Raw genomic sequence first — 21,528 nt, forward strand, 5'->3', positions numbered from 1 at the left:
TGTAATTTTTATTTTTTTCGTCAAGGTAACAGGCAATCCCTTTCCATTTCTCCTATTTTGAACTCGGGGGGGTGGGAGGGACTTCCCCTCTTTCAGGCTTCCTGTCTTTCCAAGCAAACGGAAGAAAAATTAGCACCACCATTTTAGAAGCTAGGACACTCAACATTTTATAAAAAAAATAGACCATCATTATGCTTGGAAAATTATTCAATGGGATATGGAGGAGGGAGTGGTGGTTGGATGAAAAATGAAGGAGGCAACACAATTTATATGATGTGTCCCTCCTCTAGCCCTACTTCTGTCTTTTCTCATAGTGGCTTAATTAGTTAGTTTACTTTATTGTCATTGCACCTCGTACAATGAAATCAAACACCATCTTCAGTGCACATCATGACCATGAAAATAAACACAAACGCACATCCTTCACACTCCAGGCACTGAATTGAAAACCCCTGACACTGCACCAAAACTGCACTATACAGTGGAATTCAAAAGAGCTCCTGCCCTGGGATAGAAGCTGTTTTCAGCCTATTTGTCCTTGTTTTTATTATCCTGTACTGTCTGCCAGATGGTAATAGTTCGAAAAAAGGGTTCCCAGGATGAGATGGATCTTTGAGAATGTTTTGAACTTTCTTAGGGCAACGGGAGCTATAAAGCTCTTCGAAAGAGGGGAGAGGGCAACCAATGATCTTCTGGGCAATGACGTTAACCCTCTGGAGTGCTGTCCTGTCTGCCACTGTGCAATTGGCAAACCATACACAGGTGCAGTAAGTTAAGATACTTTCTATGGTGAAGCGGTAGAAGGTCACCAGCAGTTTTTCATTCAGTTGTTGTTTTCTGGGAAGTCTCAGGTAGTATAATCTCTGTTGGTTAATTAGAATTAGAATGACCAGAAATGTATTGGGAAGAGAAAATACATTTTTTTCCCCACAGCAGAAAAAGTAACATGGAAACCTACCATATTAACTAATTTAAAGAGACGATTCTAAAATTCAGTTAGGTGCTAAGTGTCATTACATTACACTGTGGGCAAAACAAACAGCCCTTAACTGTTAGTCATCCTTCCCTCTGCTTACCAACCACCTCTGGAAATCAGTACCACCATTGAAAGTCCAAGCTCAGTTGACAGGACTTTTAAGTGGACAGAGAAGCTGATGTGTCTACTTTGGCCAAAGAAATGACCAGATGGGGAATCTACCTTACCTTGGCATGCATATGAAGTAAAAAAAATGGCGAGTTGAAGTCCACCTATCTTCAAATGAACAAGGTTGAGAAACACTCTCTTATAGGGAAGCCACAAATCAAGATACACGTGTCCTTTCGTAGTAAAATTGTGTGAGTGTGCTGACCATACTGGGGTCATTTTAAATGCTGGGTCATATCCTAAGGCTGAGCTTCTGCAGTAAACTAAATCCAAACTAAACGGCCTGCATTATGGTGTAGCACAACGGATAAACCAAGTCATGAAGGAAGAGTTAAAATCAGGAGTCTGTCGCCCCTTCTACCCTCTTTGTAAAGGTAAATTTTAACCACATTTTGTAGCTAGCTGGGTTATGCTCTAGTATCAAACACTACTGCTGGTACAGGAATAGAAAATACTACTTTTTAGTACTTTCTAAAAAAGGAATGGAAATTCATTTTAAAAGTGTGTTGCAGAAATGTAATCAAGAATTTATAGGTCAATTTCTCTTGTATATTAGGCATATCTTTTCCGGTCTCCTATTCCAGTCCTGTGTTGCCTAAAGATCTGGGATGGAGCAAATTAGCATTGGCTTTTTATCCTGTTTTAGACACTTGGTCAATTTCTGTTCCCCTGCAATCCAGCAGGAAAAAAATAGCAAAGAAAATGTTAGGGGCACATATCAATAAATGAATCAGTTACTCTGATCCAGTGATGGCAAACCCTTTCGGCACCAAAATGCAATGCGCATCCCTGTGCATGCGCCCCATCCCCCATGCATACGCCCCATGCATGCTTGTGCATCGCCCGTGCATATGCCCTGCACATGCGCACGCATGCACGCATATGTGCGTGCATCCCTGTGCACGCCCCCCACATGTGTCCCGCCCCCGTGCATGTGTGGCAGAGACCCAAAGATCAGTTGGCTGGCAGGAAGTGTATGTGTGCATGCACAGCTGAGCTGGGGCAATGGTTCACATGCCCACAGAGAGAGCTCTGCATGCCACTTCTGATATCAGTGCCATAAGTTCGCCATCATGGAATTACACCAGGGGTGGGATTCTACCAGTTCGCACCTATTCTCTAGAACTGGTTGTTAACATTCTAAGCAGTTTGGAGAACCGGTTGTTAGAAGAAGTTACTGGCCTAATCCTGTAAGGAAGGCAGGAAGGAAACATTCTGGTGTTGCTTAAAGAAACTGCCTCTCTGTTAACTCTTATTACATTCTTGGCAGGACTAGACTTCCTGTCTCAGGAACTTCTCTGGAGTTTTTCCCCCCTCCTTTGCTGGTACTTTGCTTGTGTGGAGTGACCATTCAAAGTTACAATGACACTGAAAAAAGTGACTTATGACCATTTTTCACACTTACGACTTGCAGCATCCCCACAGTCATGAGAGGCCAGGAGAGGAGATGCATGCCTCGATATGAGTGATATTGAGTTGGCTACGCCCAGCCAATAACATGACCACCAAGCCATGTCCACCCAGTCAAATGACCACCAAGCCACGCCCACCACCTAAGCCATGCCCACAGAACAGGTTGTTAAAAAATTGAATCCCACCCCTGGATTACACGGTTCTATTCCATTCACTCTTTAAAAAGTGGAATTTAGCTAACAAAATCTATGGAGATTCTCTGTCATCCAGGTCCCAAAGGTGCTTTTTCAAGAGGCAACTGGACTTTCTGGTTTTTCTTGGAAGACTGATGCTCTCTAGGTTGGACTCCCATTTGTTTTCAACAAAGTTTTTCGAAAAGGGACATAAGCTAGCATGAATTCAGTCACTATATTTTCTGTATGATTGTTTAGGAGCTTTAGGGCCCCTGTTCCAAAGCAGGAAATGATACAAGTTTTGGTACTACGGTAATTTTGGTAATACTGGACTAACTCTTTAGAAGATCAATCCACATTATAAATGGAAGTTAAAAGTGGTGCCCTGAAGAAACCCTGCTTTTTCTTACAAAAAACGCATCTGGCTACAAAGAGGTGACATTTGATAATGGTAGTTAACAAATAGTGCAAGTGCAATGCACGTGTGTGTATCTCTTATGCACACAAACTCATGCAAATTGACTGAAAATTCTGTGCACCATCTTAGAATGGTAATGTTAAGATTTTTGCTTGGTAAGGGGCCTCATGAATTGTCTCCCAGCCACCCAGCCTTGCTGCTACGAAACCTGGATATCTATTGTGCATATCCTCCAATCCTAGTTCTTTAAAAATATTAAAACTTACCTATTCATCATATCTAGTAGCTCTTGTATCTCTTTAGTTTCCTTGTGGTGGGACCCATAAATAGCAGTCTGAATCTGCACACACATTCTGTATGGGTTCAAAATGCAAGAGACGATTAATTCCTTGTGGTTATTTTATGTATACCAATGTTTTTTTAAAACCACTTTGAAATATAAAACTAATCTTAAAACCAAAGCTGTGCTTTAGAGCTACTAACTATAAAATTAGCCTTGCTTTCTTGTTCATGAAGCAACCAGAATGAAGTTTTTGTACTGAACTTGAGGGCACTTGCAATAATAAATTTAAATGCAAACATTAGGAACAACTTTGTGACACAAGGTTAGATCTTAATAAAAATTAAATTCCTAAATATGAATTCCAAATGATATTCCTGCAACTATCAGATATTTAAAATTCAAAACATTTTACAAGCCATCCACATGGTCTTTTTATTCAAGCTGATAGTATAACTTGTTAGTAATTATCTTACTGAGCAGCTGATAGGCCTCACTTATTTTCTCCTCCGCTAGACAAATGCAGCCCATAATATATAATCGTTCAGCTGCCTGCTTATTAAAATAATTGCAGGGATTTTGTTGAGTTTTAAAGGACTCTTTGAGTAATTCATAGGCTTGCTAAAAGAAATAATTAAAAAATTAAAATATTTTTATGACTTCTGTCCTCCAAACAAATACTTTGTTTATTTATGCTCATTCCTTTTGGGTTGACTGTATCTTTAACTTTTTTCTTTATCCAATCATTCATCCACATATGTCTTTTTGAAATATAGCCAGTCTTTTCTCTTTAGTGAACAACTGATTATGCAGCAATTTAAAGCTGCATCCCTGTTGCTTTGATCCTGCTAAATGTTAGACTTTCATAGGTTATGGCTTCTTATGTTAACATTTTGAATTTTAGGGCTCATTGATTATGTTTCTTGAAATCATGATGACCTCAGTTCTTCATACTCTACAGAGCTGAATTCTCCCAATCCAAAGGAATTTTTTTTAATCCATAATGCTTGAGAAAAGAGTAAGTTCCCCGCAAGGGAATATCTCTTCCCAATCCAGCTGCGATATTCCTCCTTGGTACAGGGCCCCCCATCCAGTGGTAGGATACAAATAATTTAATAATCGGTTTGGCCAGGTTTAAGTTGGCTGTCGTGGGAGGCGTGGCCCATTGCCATCCTCCAGCTCAGCCGCACATGCGGGACAAGCCTCCTGCGATGGCCAACTTGTCTCTGGGCGAACCAGTTGTTAAATTACCCTCCAGCCCTGGCTATTAAAGCGGATCCTGGGTGCTGCACTGCAATGGAAAAATGGGAAATGGAGCAGCTGGCATGAGGGAAGGAGGAGGAGCAGGGAGAAGAAAGAGGGAAAGTGGCCTTCTCCTTACCTTACGCCAACGATTCCGTTGCCCCTTTGTCCATTTTAGCGGAGCACCCAGGATCCACTTTGAGAGCGGGGAGCAATTTAACAACCATTTCGCTTGAACCGGTGGAAGCCGGCCGAATCTCACTCCTGTCCTCATCCCATTTATAGCTACATTTTTTTTGGGGGGGGGGTGGGAACATCCCTCCAAGCTGATTATTATTGTTGGCTGTGAGGGCCTCTGTCCTTCCCTGCAGCTTTTGCATAGACAAAAGGTACACAGCTGTATGCTAGCAGATGTGTGGTTACCTTTCTTTTTCCAGCAAGTCCACTTGCTGAAGACTTTAAGGGCACTGATTGTCTGAGGATGGTCCATTCCTAATGCTTCCTTGTAGGCTACCAAGCTCTCGTTGAAATACCTTTCAGCAGCCTCTAGAAAAACAAGTGCGGTGTATTTTGCATGAAATATATCTTGAAAAACAAATCAGTATAAGGAAGTTGTATGGATGAGTTCATTTCACTTTCCTTCTTTTATTTGATGTCACTTTGTTGTACCAAAAGAAGTACAAATTTTTTCAAATCATTCAGCTAAATATAGCTGCCTGTCTCACTTTTACGTGACTAGTTTACAATAAAATACACAAGACAAAAAAAATTTAAACACATAGCAGCCACATCTCCTTCTGTTGAAATGAGATAATCAACCGCCTTCTCAAAATACTTGGATGCCAAATCTAATTTGTTTTTCTGAAAACTTGCCCTAGAGACAAAAAATAAAAATAAAAACAGCAGCTGGATTGTGGTGCAGTTCTGTGGTGGGATTCAATTTTTTTTTACGACCGGTTCTGTGGGTGTGGCTTGTGTGGGTGTGGCTTGGTGGGCGTGGCAGGGGAAGGATACTGCAAAATCCCATTCCCTCCCCACCCCACTAACCTGCTTTCCAGCTCCGTTCTCCTATGTAGGGCAACCAAAGAAGACCCAGCCGATCAGCTGGGATTCGGGAGGCAGAGAATAGATGGGGGATTCTGGAGGCAGAGAATAGATGGGGGTGGGGCCAGTCAGAGGTGGTTTTGGCCAGTTCTCCGAACCGCTCAAAATTTCCGCTACTGGTTCTCCAGAACTGGTCAGAACCTGCTGAATACCACCTCTGGTATCCAATCTTATTACCGGTATTCTTTCGCGCCTCGGGGTGCATGATATAGAGCCAGCTTATATAAGGGTGAGAACTTGGCTTCTTTTTTCACATCTGTATCTAGGCCTCGGAGTGGAAGCAAACAATGTGCTTAATCAAATATTTTGATCTGTGCATTCTTGCCAAATTTCTAAAGTCCAAGCAAACAGTTTGCCACACAGAGTGGAAGCTATGGCAATGATCAGAGTGCTAGCAAGCCTTCTGATACTACAGCTTTCTTACAGTAAGAGCCTGGACAATGGAACAAAAGGTAAACAGGACTTTAGGTATCTTTTCAATTTAAACCTCGAGTTACATGAGTAAAATTTCATGTAATAAATTAAGTCTAGATGAACAAGCAGGTTACAGGTAGAGAGTGGGGGAAGAAGGCCTGGTTGGTTCAAATGGAGAAGACCATTGCTGTATGTGTAATGATAATATGAATGGATACATTTGATTCATATCAGCAAAACTAGCCAATTAAAAATATATAATCACAAGTATAGTAGGCATGGCTTGGTGTGCTTTCGTGTTTCCATTTATTTGGCAACTAATTCAATAGAGGAAGATAACATATTAATGTAAAATTCATTGAGAAAAAGGTTGGGGAAGGATTTTTAGTCTTAGGATAGTCTTTTAAAAATTGGGTATGAAATGGCCATTGATTATTGTTCCAACTGGTAAAACAAATCTGTTGGATTTAAGTTAACTCCCATTCTGTTAGATTTGCTGCATTATAGAACGTGCAACATCTGGGTCATTGCTTCTGAAAGAAATATCAAAACTTGCCTGTAGGGATTTTACTGCCATCAGTGTTGGCTCAAACAGTTTTTAGTGAACTAAATCCAAATGGTATCAGCTTCCCATCCAAATTCATAGATTATATTCCATTTTTCATCAATCATTTCCCCACTTTCTCTGCTACTATCTCCTATTCTGCCCCCCATTAAGCCACCTATTTTTTTTTTTTGCTTAGCAATCCAGTAGTGCAAGATCAGACTCTGGACCAATTTCTTCTAAAAGCCCATCCTTTTTAGAAGCTAATCTGAACTAGTCTTCTTCCTTCAACTGATTAGCATAATCTGACTGGCAGTGATACCGCGAGCAGCAAAGAAACAGAGCAAAATATGCCATAACTTTTTTTTTTTTTGAAAATTTTATTTGGGTTTTCCCAAAAACAAAATACAAATAAAACATCTTTTTTGAAAATAGCATGGTCCCAGGTTATCACTTCTTCATACCGACACAAAACTCAATTTCATGCTCATTTTTATATTCTATTCCATATCTTATTACCATTTTATATTTTCTACATAGTTTTTCCCCTCTTCTAATTTTCTCAACTTTGTTTTAATTATCTCAATTCAAACCATTATATTTATACTTTTGTCTGTCCTGTTACCATTTCACACTATCTTTTCTTATTAAGCAAATTTTTCCCTGTAGTTACCAATTAGAGTATGACACTTTTATATCCTTTAATTTTATCCATTCAAGCTCTTATTTAAGCTTCAATGTATAGCTTTAAGATTATAGCATTCAATATAATACATAACTTCCAATCGAATTCTGCTTGGTACATTCTTAAAATAGACACTATATTCTTAAAAAGAAAAAATTATATATATATGTAAATAAAACACATTCCATTCCAATTCAATTTTATCATTAATATGCATTAAAATCTTAACATCTTTAACATTTCTTTTCAATTGAATATCATACTTCCTTGGGAACACTTATAAACTTTCCATAGTTAATTCTTTTTTCCCCCATATTTCTCACTTATATTTTTATAAATCATTACTAATAATTAAAAATGTTCCCTTTTAATTCTCTCAATCATTTTAATTCATTTATTTATTAACAAACATCCCACTACATTACAATAAATATTTTACCCATCATCATATTTTCTAAAGTTATTTCTATTTGTAATATAACAAAGCTATCTTATGTACCTTTGCAGAATCCCTTCTACAATTAAATTTTCACCCATTATCTCTAAACAAACTTATGGTTACAATCCTTATATCTTTTCCCTGTTTCTCCATTTCTTGTTTCTGTCTTTTACAACTTCTGCTCCTTGCCTTCTTCCCCCTCTTCTTCTCCCTCCCCTTTTTACCCCCTAGTCTCTCTACTTCTAACTCTCTCATCTGTAATCCCCTCTTCTGTTGCTTTCTAATATTATACTTATCTTTCAAATTGTTCTTCTTTTTGGTTGTTTTTCTAATCTTAAACCTTTCACCCCTCTTTCCCCCTTTTCTCCCCCACTTAAAATTATTTGATCATTAAAGATGGCTTCTTCTTTGTCCCAATCTTCTTGTTCTGCAAGCGTTTCTTGTTGCTTCTCATAGTTCCAGATCTCCATTTCTAAGAATTGAGACACGAAGCCAAAAGAACTTCTCCCTTCTTGTGTGTCTTCTTTCCATTTTTTAAGTTCCGTTTTCTGTTCTTCTAAGAGTGATACCATTTTAAAAACTTTTAAACAACCACCCAGTTAATTTTAGTCATCTAGATGCAAAAATCAAAAATCATCAAGTAATCCAAATAATCCAAGGCTGTTTCTACTTGCTTCTATTTTCCACTTTCTCTTCCTGGGGTTCTATTATTTTGTTACCAAGTTTCCATTAAAATGTATCTTTGAGGAATCTTGTTAAAATTTCACTGTAAGTTCCTTTTAATTACAGTTCCATTCCTTAATTCCAGGCAGTCTCCTCCATTTTTCCAGATCCTGCCCTTCTATTCTTTTTGTTCTCCTTTCCAGCTTTTAAAAACTTTTAAATGTCCAGAAATCTTTATTTATCCCTTTGACTTTTATTTTCAGCTTAGATGCCTATTAATGTCAAAGTGGATTTTCCCCCCAGTTTCTTGCTTAAGTCTCTTAGCTGTCAGTATAAGGAAGGGAAGAAAAAAAAACTAATCCTTTCCCTTCTCTCTCTCCTTCGCAGCTTCAAAATCTTCTTTGGGAACAATGTTGTTAAGTTTAAATTCCAGGGTACCTTATTTGTTGCTTTTGCTGTTTGACCCGGTCAACCAAAACTTTCTCTTCTTATCTTCCTCCTGCACATTCTTTTCCGGTCGAGTTCTTCTTTGTGGTGGCCATTTCTGACCACCGCTACAACCGCCTTCGGGAAACGGAGTAATGGCCAGCTGGGGAGGAGAGATGTGGCTCTCCTCAACCCTGCAGGCAGTCTCCCCCCTCTTCACCACCTCTACGGGGTGGCTTAGCCCCGAAACCAGCCGGCTCGGGGTGCTCCAGCGGCGAGCACGGATCGAAGCCTTGGAGAGAAGAGGTTTCGGTCTGTCGCCGAAGAAGCTCAAACCGGAAGTCACAAAATATGCCATAACTTTTGATAAGACCAGATGCCTTAGATCTCAGCCATCAGAATCATGAGATTTAACCTGTTTGCAACATTACTGCAGAGATGTATACTATTTTTTTTAGATCTGAGACTTGAAAATCCCTTTTTGTTTGTACTTACTTTCTCCTGGATTGTAAATCTGAAACCCAGGAATTACTGTTCATTGTATGTCCTGATTTGACTAAGATGATCCCAGTTTTCATCTCCAGTACAAGGACCTTAACCGGTGTGCAAAAAAAGGTCCTGGAAAGTAGAACTGTAGAGACCCGCAAAGTCAGATTTAGCAATCTACAGGTAGTCCTCAGCTTACAAACCACCATTTAGCTCAAAATGCTTGTTGTTTAAATGAAAAAAATCTGTTAACCCTGAGTTTTGTCCCATTTTACGACCTTTCTTGCTATAGTTGTTAAGTGAATCAATACAATTGTTCAGTTAGAAACATGGTGCTTAAGTGAACCTGGCTTCCCCATTGACTTCGCTTGTGAGAACTGATCACATGAGCCAGGGACACACTGCACCCATCATAAATAGGAGTCAGATGCTAAGCACCTGGTTTTTTTTCACGTGGCTGTGGGAATGCTGCAACAGTCAATGTGACAAATGGCCGTGTCATTTTTTAAATCAGTGCCGTTGTAACCTTGAACGGTCGCTAAATAAGTCAAGAACTACCTGTATTAAGAACTAGTTCCCCCACTATGCGGGGGGACTGTGTGAAAAGGACTGAACACCTGTTCTGACCCAAACCTGGTTCCAAGAAAGCAAACACAAGACAAAGGCAGCAGTATAATCTGTTGAAGTTTCAGCTAAGAATCTTGTTTCTTCACAGACAAAAGGCTGCTTCCAACTAATTAGCTCTGACAAGAAAGAGCCTTGCCAAGTTTTTGCAAGGCAGCCAAAACACAACAGATAAGAAATAGTTTACAATACAAGAGTCTTCAAATACCAACTGTAATGTCCGCGAGGCTGTTTCAAAACGTCTTTGCCTTCTGCAAAGAAGGTTAATTTCACAGCTGGCTTTTATCTTCTTGAAGGAGGGGCCATAACTTTGCAGCCTTACTCCCAAGTCACCTGTGCTGTTGTAACTGCTCTTTCCTACGAGCAATCCTGCACGCACATGCACTTGGCACAGGCTCCTCAGGAACCTCCTCATCACTGCTGCCAGCCCCCACAATCTCTGAAGGCAGCAGTCCACTCCCTAATGGTCCTGGCCCCTCATCTGAGTCCTCGCTCTCCTCAGCACCTGCTGCCGGCTAACCACAACAACACCTGTTTATAAGGAGCTTCCACAGTTCCAGCAGCAAGACACTGCTTTAAATAACTATATGATCCCTGAATGAGAATTCTGGGGTTATTAAAAATTTCTATTTCACTTCCAGTTGCCGAGGTTGAGAAACGCTGATCTAAATGGGTTTTTTGGCCTAATATGTCACCTTTGCTCTTCATTTGATATAGAGTCTGCATATGATGATGAAATCCAACGAAGCAGCTGGGGCAACAGTACAGTAAACACCACTGTCACAGGTAGAGCTCCTAATTTCACTCATACACCTTGAATTATATCATCCTGTGATTTATTTAAGTTTAGTATAGTCTAGTGTAAAGAGCAGTGGTTAGAATGCAGTACTGCAGGCTGTTTTTGCAGGATGCCAGCTGCCTGCAATTAGGCAGTTCGACTCTCACCAGGCTCAAAGTTGACTCAGCCTTCCATCCTTCCGAGGTGGGTAAAACGAGGACCCAGATTGTTGGGGGCAATTATGCTGACTCTGTAAACTACTTAGAGAGGGCTGTAAAGCATTGTGAAGCGGTATATAAGTCTATATACCACACACACACACACACACACACACACACACATATATTAATCACTTAAAGATTCACAGATAGTTTACCTATATTGATATAGGCATGTATATGATTTGCAAATAATCCAGATTTGATGCTGTGTGTCCCACAGACTTCTGGGCCCCTCCAAAATTACTGTACTGATAGAAACACTACTAACAAAAGTGATTCTGTTCGACTCCACAGCCAAACAGTGAATCTTCTTGGTTTCTTTGCAGAAACACCCATTATTAAACTGATCGTGGGAGGTTCTGAATGTTACCAAAGCGAACATCCTTTCCTTGTATACTTGTATAACTCTGCCGGGTTATTCTGCTCAGGGACCTTGCTCAACCATGAATGGGTGCTCACTGCTGCACACTGCAACAGGTGAGGGCATTACAGAAGGTGGCAGGGTTGAGGGAGATTGTGCTTAAATATCCAGAGTTTTGTTATAATGTTTCTGCTAATTTGTAGTGACTTCTCTATGCATTTTGAATGAGCGTTCTGCTGCTCCTGCCCCTCACAATCATATCTTGAGCAATGCTGTTTATATTTATGGTACAATTTCCTTCTACTTCACCATAGTATTTCCTTTTTTTCTGGGATACAATAACAACAAACACAACAATATCTGGAACATTACCTTCACATCAGCATTGACAAAATCACCACAGTCAATTGCAAAAGGCAGCTTTACTTGGAACAGCTTACATCCTGTGACAATCCCTTTAATACCATGGAACCACAACATCTACCTACACCAGGTCCTCAGGAAGGACTCGATAGGTGGATAAAAATGGCAAATCCAGTCTAAATATCTGACTGACTGTGCAACCAACCAGAATAGATTAACCATATGCTGCCTGGCTCTGGGGGTTTGCAATAAGAAAATAAATTTCAAAAAAAAATTAAAAATTAAAAAAGCATAAAAGATAAAAACATGTGAGGGGCTTCTCTCTCCCTTGTCAAAGGCCTGGGCAAGGCACCACACCTGACTCTCTGGTTTCTTCCCCAAACCTCCCAAACTTTAACCTTAGACTGTCTACTGTTGTCCTCACCCCATTCCTAAGGGGTCTGTAAGGGGGCATGCATAAGTGCACCAGCATGCCTACTGTCCCTGTCCAAATGTTCCCTTTTATTCATATCCATTTCATGTATTAATAATCATGTTTATACTGATATCTGTTATCTAATACATACTTGACAAATAAATAAATAAATAAATAATAAAATCTTCATTAGTTCTCTAAAACAAGAGCAGATCTTGCGTTCATCTTTATCTATCCTACAATCCTTCGAAATAGGTTGGGTTGACAGAGGATGTGCGCAATACGAAATCATAACATTAATATCAGAACCACATGGACTCCTTAACTTTTCATTGTTTTTCTTGTAGGGACGATATCCAGATAAGGCTTGGTGTGCATAATGTACATGTACACTATGAGGATGAGCAGATAAGAGTCCCGAAGGAGAAGTTGTGTTGCCTCAGTACCAAGAACTGTACCCAATGGGGCCAAGATATCATGTTGATCAGGCTGAACAGTTCTGTTAACTATAGTGAACACATCGCACCTCTTAGCTTGCCTTCCAACCCTCCCAGGATGGGCTCATTTTGCAGTGTTATGGGCTGGGGCACAATCACATCTCCTCAAGGTAGGGATCTCTGACTATACTTTCAGACCAAGCTACTGATGTAACATCAAACATCAAAAGCAGTAAGAGCTGCAATGGTGCAGTGGTTAGAATTCAGTACTGCAGGCTACTTCTGTTGGCTGCCAGCTGACTGCAATTTGGCAGTTCGAATCTCAGCAGGCTCAAGGTTGACTCAGCCTTCCATCCTTCTGAGATGGGTAAAATGAGGACCCAAATTGTTGGGGACAATATGCTGACTCTGTAAACTGCTTAGAAAGGGCTGCAAAGCACTGTAAAGTAGTATATAAGTCTAAGTGCTATTGCTATTTGTTGATTAGCTGGGATTGAGTTTATTCCATGTTCTCAGACTCAGCTTTCTTTGTCTGATTCAGATGACATTTTTCCTTTGTTTCCTTAAGACTTATATTCATCTTTTAGATACAATACCTGCCTTTTTGTTCTTCTTCACAATACAAGCTTATGGGCTGCTTCATCTTCAGCTTTGGAAGTTTCAGTATGCTGCCTGAGGAATTTTGAGAAATGAAGTCCACAATTCTTAAAGCTGCCAAATGTGGAAAGCCCTGTTCTAGATCTTCTCCAGAAGATGCAAGATCAATTATATGACCCTTGAACTAGCAAAAGTCCTACTTTGCCCATAGGGCAATCTTTGCACAGAGCACTGGAAGAAGTTGAGAAGCCTTCAGATACCCTCACCTATTAATATCTTGACAAAAACCACCTTTTGCAAACATTTAACTAAATCTATTTTTTCCAGTTGTCCCCTTTGGACATCTTGAAAGACAATACTTTCTACTCTGAGGCAGTGAGATAAGCTCTATTGGTTGGAAACAATGGAAGTTATAGTTCTATGTATCTAGGAGGTAAATTGAGAAAGGTGGAACTGTGTAACTTCACCTATTTTTATTTTTTTCAGTGACTTATTCTGAAGTCCCTCATTGTGTTGACATTAACATACTCCATATTCCGGTGTGTCAAGCAGCTTACCCATCAATGTCAGGGAAGAACACATTGTGTGCAGGTATCCTGGAAGGAGGCAAAGATTCATGTAAGGTAAGATGATCCCTTCTAAGACAGACTCCTAAAGAAACAGGGCCAGTTTTCAAAGCTATGATAAGAGATTGAGCCTTGAAGGCATCTTGTAGAAAGATACATACCAAGTCACAGCTTTTTCTAATTCCAGTGCCTTCTAGGATTTCCAGAGTTTACTGCCTGGGAATATTTACTGTTATATACTCAATACCGTTGATGCTGGTGGGGGACACTCTAGGAGTTAAATTGTACAAGGATCCTGCATTGGGGAACACCGAAGTGAAAACATTTGGGGTTATATGGGAATGGACGATGGAAGGGAACCGTTTGCTCCACTTCCATTCATAGATAGTAATGTGATGTTTCGTGTTTGATTTTTCTCAACAGGGTGATTCTGGGGGACCCCTCATCTGTAATGGACAAATCCAAGGCATTGTATCTTGGGGCCGCTTTCCTTGTGCCCAACTTCTTGAACCTGGCGTCTACACCAAGGTCTTCAATTATATTGGCTGGATCGAGGGTATTATTGCAGGAAATACAAGCGTAATCTGCCCCTAGTGACAATTTTTGAAAAAGATAAAAAGGAGAAAATGTAATGTATTAGTATATCTCTTCTATATTCCCCAATCTTATCCAACTACTTTGGAATATATTCCCAGGCAGTAAGCATTTTTGTGACTCAATGAGACTGCCTTTGGAGTAAGAAATACTCAAAATAGTGCTGCAGGGATTATGTCCCAGTTCAATCTCAATATACAATAAACTCAATAAGATGGAGGCCTGTTTTAGGGTGAGGTGCAAAATGTTGACTCTAAAATGGACCGTTCCAAATATTTTAACCTCTTAATATATTTCAATTTCTGTCCACTTCTGGGACAGTGGGGTTCTTGATGCTCGTTTTCTTGCAGACGTTTCATTACCCAACTAGGTAACATTATCAATGCTATAATATTCTCTTCTATTGGTACTTCTATGACATTTATAATACTCTCATATGGAGTCATGAATATCTCCATATATACCCGAGTCCCACTGTTGCCTAAAAAGCATCCCAGATTAATCCTCCACTCCCCAACCACGAAATAGAATCTTTCAGAACCATGTTTTCATGTAAATTCTCAAGTATCAACAGTAATAAAATCTTATAAATTATCTTTCATTTGTTTACCGATTCTTCATTTTTGATGCTCTTAGTAAAGAAAATGGCCTGGCAACTGGCAGCATCTGGCCAACTAGGCTTAAAAGCTGAAAATGCTCCGACCTGAGTAGGATGTGGATAGGATACTACCACAGTGAGCAACTGGAAAAAAAATAATTCTGAAAAATGGCGATGAAGCTCACAAATTGCTTGGGTTCATGTAGGTTAGGAAGCCATCACCAAACCAACCTGCTTAATGGCCTGATGCAATGTGTATCATAAAGCTAATTGAGCCTTGCTCCTACCATTTATGGATGGATGCAATGGCAGAGATAAGATTTTACATAACCTCCACTGAGCTAGGTTTGGTTTTGCTGTGATGGAAAACTGGGCTTCCATCTTAGGTGGTCTTCCCTAGGCAGTCCTTTAATAGGACTCATTCTCCGATAAGTCTAACTGCTGTAATAACACAGGAATTTCCCCCACCACCACACAGACAAATTGATCAACTGAATTTGGGTTGCTTTTATAAGGTCTAACTCCCCTGGCTTTTTGAGGCTTAAAAATATTTCCAGTTAGGGAAAAAAAATATGTTTTCCTTCTATCTGTAGGAAGATAGCACCCACCCTTCTCCTAGAAAAATGAAATATTTTAGGATATATTAAAAAGGAAGCATATTTCCCCTAAAAAAAGCAGTAGAAACTCAGAGAGGCAGAAACTCAGCCCCCACTACTTTGTTAATGGGCCATTAAGACCTGCAACTGTCTATTCTACATAACAAAGATCTACTTCCTCCAGACAGGGCCATTTCATGGCCCTTCATTGCATCATCCAGCAAATTTCAACCAAGCTTGGGACTCAAGACAACCTACAAAGTTACCCCTGCGTGGCCCCATGGGAGTCTGACAACTGATCAGGACACATTTCTTGCCACAGGAACAGGAAGCAAGTTCAAAGCCCAACAGAGGGTATAAATATATCTCACTCTCCATGTGGTCAGCTACCCAGAATCACACAAGCTTGGTGGTTCGGCTTCACCATTAAAGCATCTTTCCAAGCAGACCCCATGTTTCCAGTGTCTTTCTTCCCACTTGGAACTGAACCCTTCCCACCTATCCTAAAGGTGAAGTGAATTCTGTACCAATATCTCATATGGACAGAATTAATCACATCTTAGGCTTTTTTGCTTTCCAGAAGAGTCTGTTTTTATTGAGATATATATCCAGCAGTGGTTGGATTTGAATGTTTTTACTACCAGTTCTGTGGGCATGGCTTGGTGGGTGTGGCTTGGTGGGCGTGGCAGTGGAAGGATACTGCAAAATCCCCATTCCCTCCCCATCCCGCTAACCTGCTTTCCAGATCAGTTCTCCTGGGCAGGGCAACCAAAGACGACCCAGCCGATCAGCTAGGACTTGGGAGGCAGAGAATAGATGGGGTGGGGCCACTCAGAGGTGGTATTGGCTGGTTCTCCGAATTACTCAAAATTTCCGCTACCAGTTCTCCAGAACAGGTCAGAACCTGCTGAATACCACCTCTGGTACACTTGCCAAATTGTTTACTGGAGAGAATCTGGTTCAAGTCTAATTTCACTGAGAGAAGTTCCCTGACTTTGGTCCAGTCTCAAACCAAATTATCTAACATAGCAGTTGTGGAAGAAGAATGCAAGGAAAAAATGCTAGTTATGGGGCCTTCAGCCTCTGGAGGAAATATGGCACATAAATCTAGAAAAACATGTTTTTTAAAAGATTCAGAAATGCTTCTAACAATACTTTGTTTGGATTGGCACATCACAATCAACAGGAGTCATTTTAAAGATATAGAATTTCAAAACTCAGAAAGGGGTCATTTCCTGGTCAGCTTAGGTAATAATTAATTTTAAACGACCCCAGGTAAGTTTTGAGTTTTACCTTAAGCAAGCCAATTTAGGTAAGGCAAACCATGGGAATGCTGCAGTGGTTGTAAGTGTGAAAAATAGTCATAAGTAACTTTTTTCAATGCCATTGTAACTTTGAATGGTCACTAAACAAACTGTTGTAAGCCAAGGACATACCTGTATATGTGGCCCATCGGTCACCTCTGTCCTTAATCTGTTCAGATAATGCATCTCTGTCATTATTAATCAGTTCACTTTTAAACAATTTTTTTGCTTACCTGCCAAGTGCCACAAGTGTCTTTGGTGCATACTTTAAGTTTGGCAGCTCTTTTCCAATCTAACCCCTGAAATTCTTCTAGGCATTTTTCAGCCTTCTGCAGGTTGCAGTAACATTCTTTGGTGGTAGAAAAGTCAAGGAAAAATCAATAATGGAAGTTCATTTAAGGCCTGATGCTTCAAGCAGGCATCTTCCCTACCCTGAATCAATTTGTCAGGCTCCAAAAAGCAAGAAAGACACGCTGAGTATCTCCTAAGCAATTTCTTTGATTGTTTCTCACTCAGACAGAAATCTTGCCAAACTAAAGCAAACTCCTTGCATTATTAAAGGTATACTGTGGGAATACCTAGGGAGAAGCAGCTTAACCCTCTTCCCCTCAACCAAGCTGCCTCTTGATTCTCTAAAATGCTCCTCCCTCCTGGGAATCCAGACTACATTCTACCCAGTATGTATTTATTTGGTTAATTATTTATATTTTTATATTGCTAAACCATCAACCTTATGTGGGAAGAAATATCCATCTGGTACAGTTCCAAGCTGGGAGAAAGACCCTGGAAACATGGAGGCTGAATGGAAAGAGGGTTTAATGATGAAGCAGAACCAGCAAGCACATGCTTCTAGTGCAGCTGACCACATGGAATTGAGAGTGAGGGGTTTTTATACCTTCTCTTGGGCTTTGCACTTGAGCTTACTGTTCCTGTGCAAGAACATTATTCTATTGGTTGTTGTCAGACTCCCATGGGGCCATGTAGGGGTCATAGCTGGTTCTATAGGCAAAGTACAAATCGTAGGCGGTTGTCAGAGCTCCCAGGTTTGGTTGAAGTTTGATGGGGGTGATGCAACTGAGACAATGAAATTAAGGGGCTTGTGTTCTGAAAGCATGTTGGACAATTCCTATTATGGCTTAATGACTTTGTCCTAGTTTGGATCTTGAGTGAGGGCTAATTCTACCATTCTTCCTAATTCTGCCTTTGTTTCATAATACCCTGTCTTGAATGGATTACCAAATCTGCATTTCTAAAAGCTGGCCTCAGCATTTGCTGAGGCTATTAAGAAAGACTTAGAGTATGTTTTCTGTCTTAAAAAAACATGTTTCTCCATTTCTCATCTAGGGAAATATAATATTCCGCCCTTTTAAATATCCCCCAAAATATTTCATTCTTCTAGGAGAGGGGTGGGTGATAACTTTTTACACTTATATTCCAGCACTGGTTTACCCCACTGATGGAAAGACCCCGAGCTATCTGGTGAAGTACTCAGCTATGCAAAAGAATTTTGTTTGTGCTTCCCATATCCAACTCCTTTGCTCTGGCCACTGGCAAGGATATTATTCTTTCTGCATCAGATTTGCCATGCCCAAGGTGTAGTAGATTGTCACAAAGGTGCTCAAAATAGTTCCTTTTTCCTCTGAGGATGCTGGAGGAGTATCATCCCTTAGGGAGAGGAGGATATATTTAGCTGAATTTGCATGGTGCATAGCTTGACACGGAAGACCTGGAATAATTAATAAAATGACTGAACAAAAATAGAAAGAAGCATAGAGTAGTTTGTCCTATCAAAACGTTCAATGAATTGGCTTGGGTTTAATACTGTATGCCTTTTTTATGGGTTTTAGTACTGTATGCCAGTGTATACTGCATAAGTCAAAAAGACCGCTGTGAAATTATCTACAAACCTCTCACATCCTGGACATAAATTGTTTCAACTTCTACCCTCAAACGATGCTATAAGGCACTGCACACCAAAAGAACTAGATTCACAATAAACAACATTGTCAAACTATTTACTAAGACTGTATTACTATTATTCTTCTCATCCTCCCTAGTACCTATCTCTTCCCACTTATAATTATAACCATGCTGCTTGTATCTTTATAATTTATATTGTTTTATTTGTTTCCTGGTATGATTTGATTGCATATTAGTAACCTATGACTATCACTAAGTGTTGTACCTTATGATTCTTGATGAATGAATTTTTTTTCTTTTTATGTACACTAAGAGCATGTTCACCAAAGACAAATTCCTTGTGTGTCACACTTGGCCAATAAAGAATTCTATTCTATTCTATTCTATTCTATTCTATTCTATTCTATTCTATTCTATTCTATTCTATTCTATTCCTATTCCTATTCCTATTCCTATTCTTTTTCTTTTTCTTTGATGAAATTATAAAGTAGTCACTAGATGGCAGTATTTCAACAGCCAAGCATTTCAAGTAGAATACTTTATTGGCCAAGTGTGATTGGACACACAAGGAATTTGTCGGTGTAAATACTCTCAGTATACATAAAAGAAAAGATACATTCGTTAAGAATCAAGAATCATAATGTACAACACTTAATGATAGTCATAGGGTACAATCAGCAATCAAATCATACTAGGAAACAGTCAATATAAATCATTAGGATACAAGCAACAAGGTTACAGTCCTACAATCACAAGTGGGAGGGGACGGGTGATAAGGAGTCATGAGAGATTAACAGTAATAGTAGTGCAGACTTTGTAATAGTTAAACAGTGTTGAGGGAATTATTTGTTTAGCAGAGTGATGGCTTTCGGGGGGAAAAACTGTCCTTGTGTCTAGTTGTTCTGATGTGCAGTGTTGTATAGTGTTGTTTTGAGGGTAGGAGTTGAAACAGTTTATGTCTGGGATGTGAGGGGTCTGTAGATATTTTCACAGCCCTCTTTTTGATTCGTGCAGTACACAGGTCCTCAATTGAAGGCAGGTTGGTAGTAACTGTATTTCCTTTCCAACTCCAGCAATAAAACCCTGATATGTTCACTGCTGAATGATCATTGCTATGCATTTGGAAACATGCACCCCAATCATCAATCTAATAATTTTCTCTCTTGGTTCAGGTGCAGTTGTTTAGATTTTAGGATCTGGGTTGCTGACTAGTATTTTCCCTTCCCTGTTATTTTGTCTTCTCAATGTCTATTCTTGGAGTTGCCTGCACCTTTCTTCTTCTTCTCCTCCTCCTCCTCCTCCATTGCTCTTGGGAGTGATTCATCTTTGTTGATGCTTGCTAATTTAACAGACTTCTTCTCTTAACATCTGGGGATCATTGTTTCCTTCCACTGCTATCCTTGCAAATTGTCACTGTTCCTTATAAGGGGGTGAGAGGACAGTCATGATGTTATTCAACTCGGATTCTGGGTGAGATTTGAGAAAACTGGAATCAAAGTTGTTCCCTGCCTACAGTCTGCAGGTCTTCTGCCATTGGCTATTGGTAAGTGGGGAATTTGGTATTTGCCTGAGTACAGGGGTGGGATTCAAATTTTTTAATAACCGGTTCTGTGGGCGTGGCTTAGATGGTGGGCATGGCTTGGTGGTCATGTGACTGGGTGGACATGGCTTGGTGGTCATGTTATTAGCTGGGTGTGGCCAACTCAATATCACTCACATCGAGGCACGCATCTCCTCGCCTGGCCTCTCATGACTGTGGGGATGCTGCAACAGTCGTAAGTGTGAAAAATGGTCATAAGTCACTTTTTTCAGTGCCAGTGGGCTTGATCTTATCAAAGAGTCACATGCAAACTTCCCAGAATCGGCAAAAGATTTATAGCCTCAAAAACAAACACACAAGCAAACAAAAAGCACCATACCTTTCTTAGTTTACAGCCATATAGTGTTAATATATACCCCATACACACCCACGGCTTCCTCCTGCAGAAAGTTTACATAATACAGTTTGATTCAGGACCAGAAATACTAAGGATTCTTAAGGACAACAGATTATTATTAGAGCAAATCTGTGTAAGACATGAAATACATCCTTAAGAAAGGATGTTGACTGCTGAATATACTTCCTCTGATAAAAGCCTGAAGTAGCCCAGCAGCCAGGCATTCATAACAGTCCTATATTTTTGTCCCAAAGACTCTGAAAAATGCCCCGTTTCTGTCACCCCCAAAGATTACCAAGACTTTTGAAAAACCTTTTAAAAACATTTGGCACTGTGTGCAATGGTTCCTCCTATTGCTGTCTGATTGTAGTAGGGTGAAGCTTCATTTGAAAAATCAATGGTTTACAACTAGTCCTCGATTTACAATCATTCATTTAGTGACCACTCAGTTACAGCAGCCCTGAAAAAAAGTAACTTATGGCCGTTTTTCATACTTATCACTGTCGCAGCATCCCCATTGTCATGTGATCAAAATTCAGATGCTTAACAACGGGTTCATATTGATGATGATTGCAGTACCTTGGGGTTGTGTGATCACCTTTTGAAACTTTGTGACAAGCAAAGTCACAAATACAGAATTGGAAGGACCTCTGCCAGGAGACCTATACCTTCCAATAAATGGGTCTTCTCTGGTCCAACCTCTGCGCTGGAACAGAGAAGGAGACCCTAAAACTTAGACTTTACCACTCCAGATAAATGGTTGTCCTATTTCCTTCTAATAAAAAG

At 40.0% G+C, this 21,528-nt stretch overlaps 2 protein-coding genes across 2 annotated transcripts; one reads left to right on the plus strand and one right to left on the minus strand.

The window, feature by feature from the left end:
* Nucleotides 1-18: 18 nt before the first annotated feature.
* On the minus strand, nt 19-20,339 carry TTC23L (tetratricopeptide repeat domain 23 like). Its single transcript, XM_087954236.1, is given in 10 exon segments — nt 19-105; nt 3,415-3,501; nt 3,886-4,049; nt 5,094-5,106; nt 5,108-5,260; nt 5,449-5,544; nt 17,119-17,136; nt 17,138-17,242; nt 18,449-18,669; nt 20,319-20,339. Coding segments are annotated over 10 exon segments (891 nt in total). The 3' UTR covers nt 19-92.
* Nucleotides 6,132-14,988, plus strand: LOC113411373 (snake venom serine protease NaSP). Its single transcript, XM_026666390.2, has 6 exons — nt 6,132-6,226; nt 10,773-10,841; nt 11,381-11,531; nt 12,541-12,800; nt 13,714-13,850; nt 14,217-14,988. The coding sequence occupies exons 1-6, from the start codon at nt 6,148-6,150 to the stop codon at nt 14,385-14,387; spliced, it is 867 nt and encodes a 288-aa protein (XP_026522175.1). The 5' UTR covers nt 6,132-6,147; the 3' UTR covers nt 14,388-14,988.
* Nucleotides 20,340-21,528: the final 1,189 nt, after the last annotated feature.

This window comes from Notechis scutatus, chromosome 2 (assembly GCF_049901735.1).
Source record: "Notechis scutatus isolate UNSWTSFEM ecotype Mainland chromosome 2, rNotScu1.2, whole genome shotgun sequence".
Lineage (NCBI taxonomy): Eukaryota > Metazoa > Chordata > Lepidosauria > Squamata > Elapidae > Notechis > Notechis scutatus.

Bases quoted from the DNA above. Each gene is read 5' to 3' on its own strand.
- LOC113411373 (XM_026666390.2), top strand. From the start codon at position 6,148: ATGGCAATGATCAGAGTGCTAGCAAGCCTTCTGATACTACAGCTTTCT. The intron at 10,842-11,380 runs GTAGAGCTCCTA...GTTTCTTTGCAG, and splicing joins AGTAAACACCACTGTCACAG to AAACACCCATTATTAAACTG. The intron at 11,532-12,540 runs GTGAGGGCATTA...TTTTTCTTGTAG, and splicing joins ACTGCTGCACACTGCAACAG to GGACGATATCCAGATAAGGC.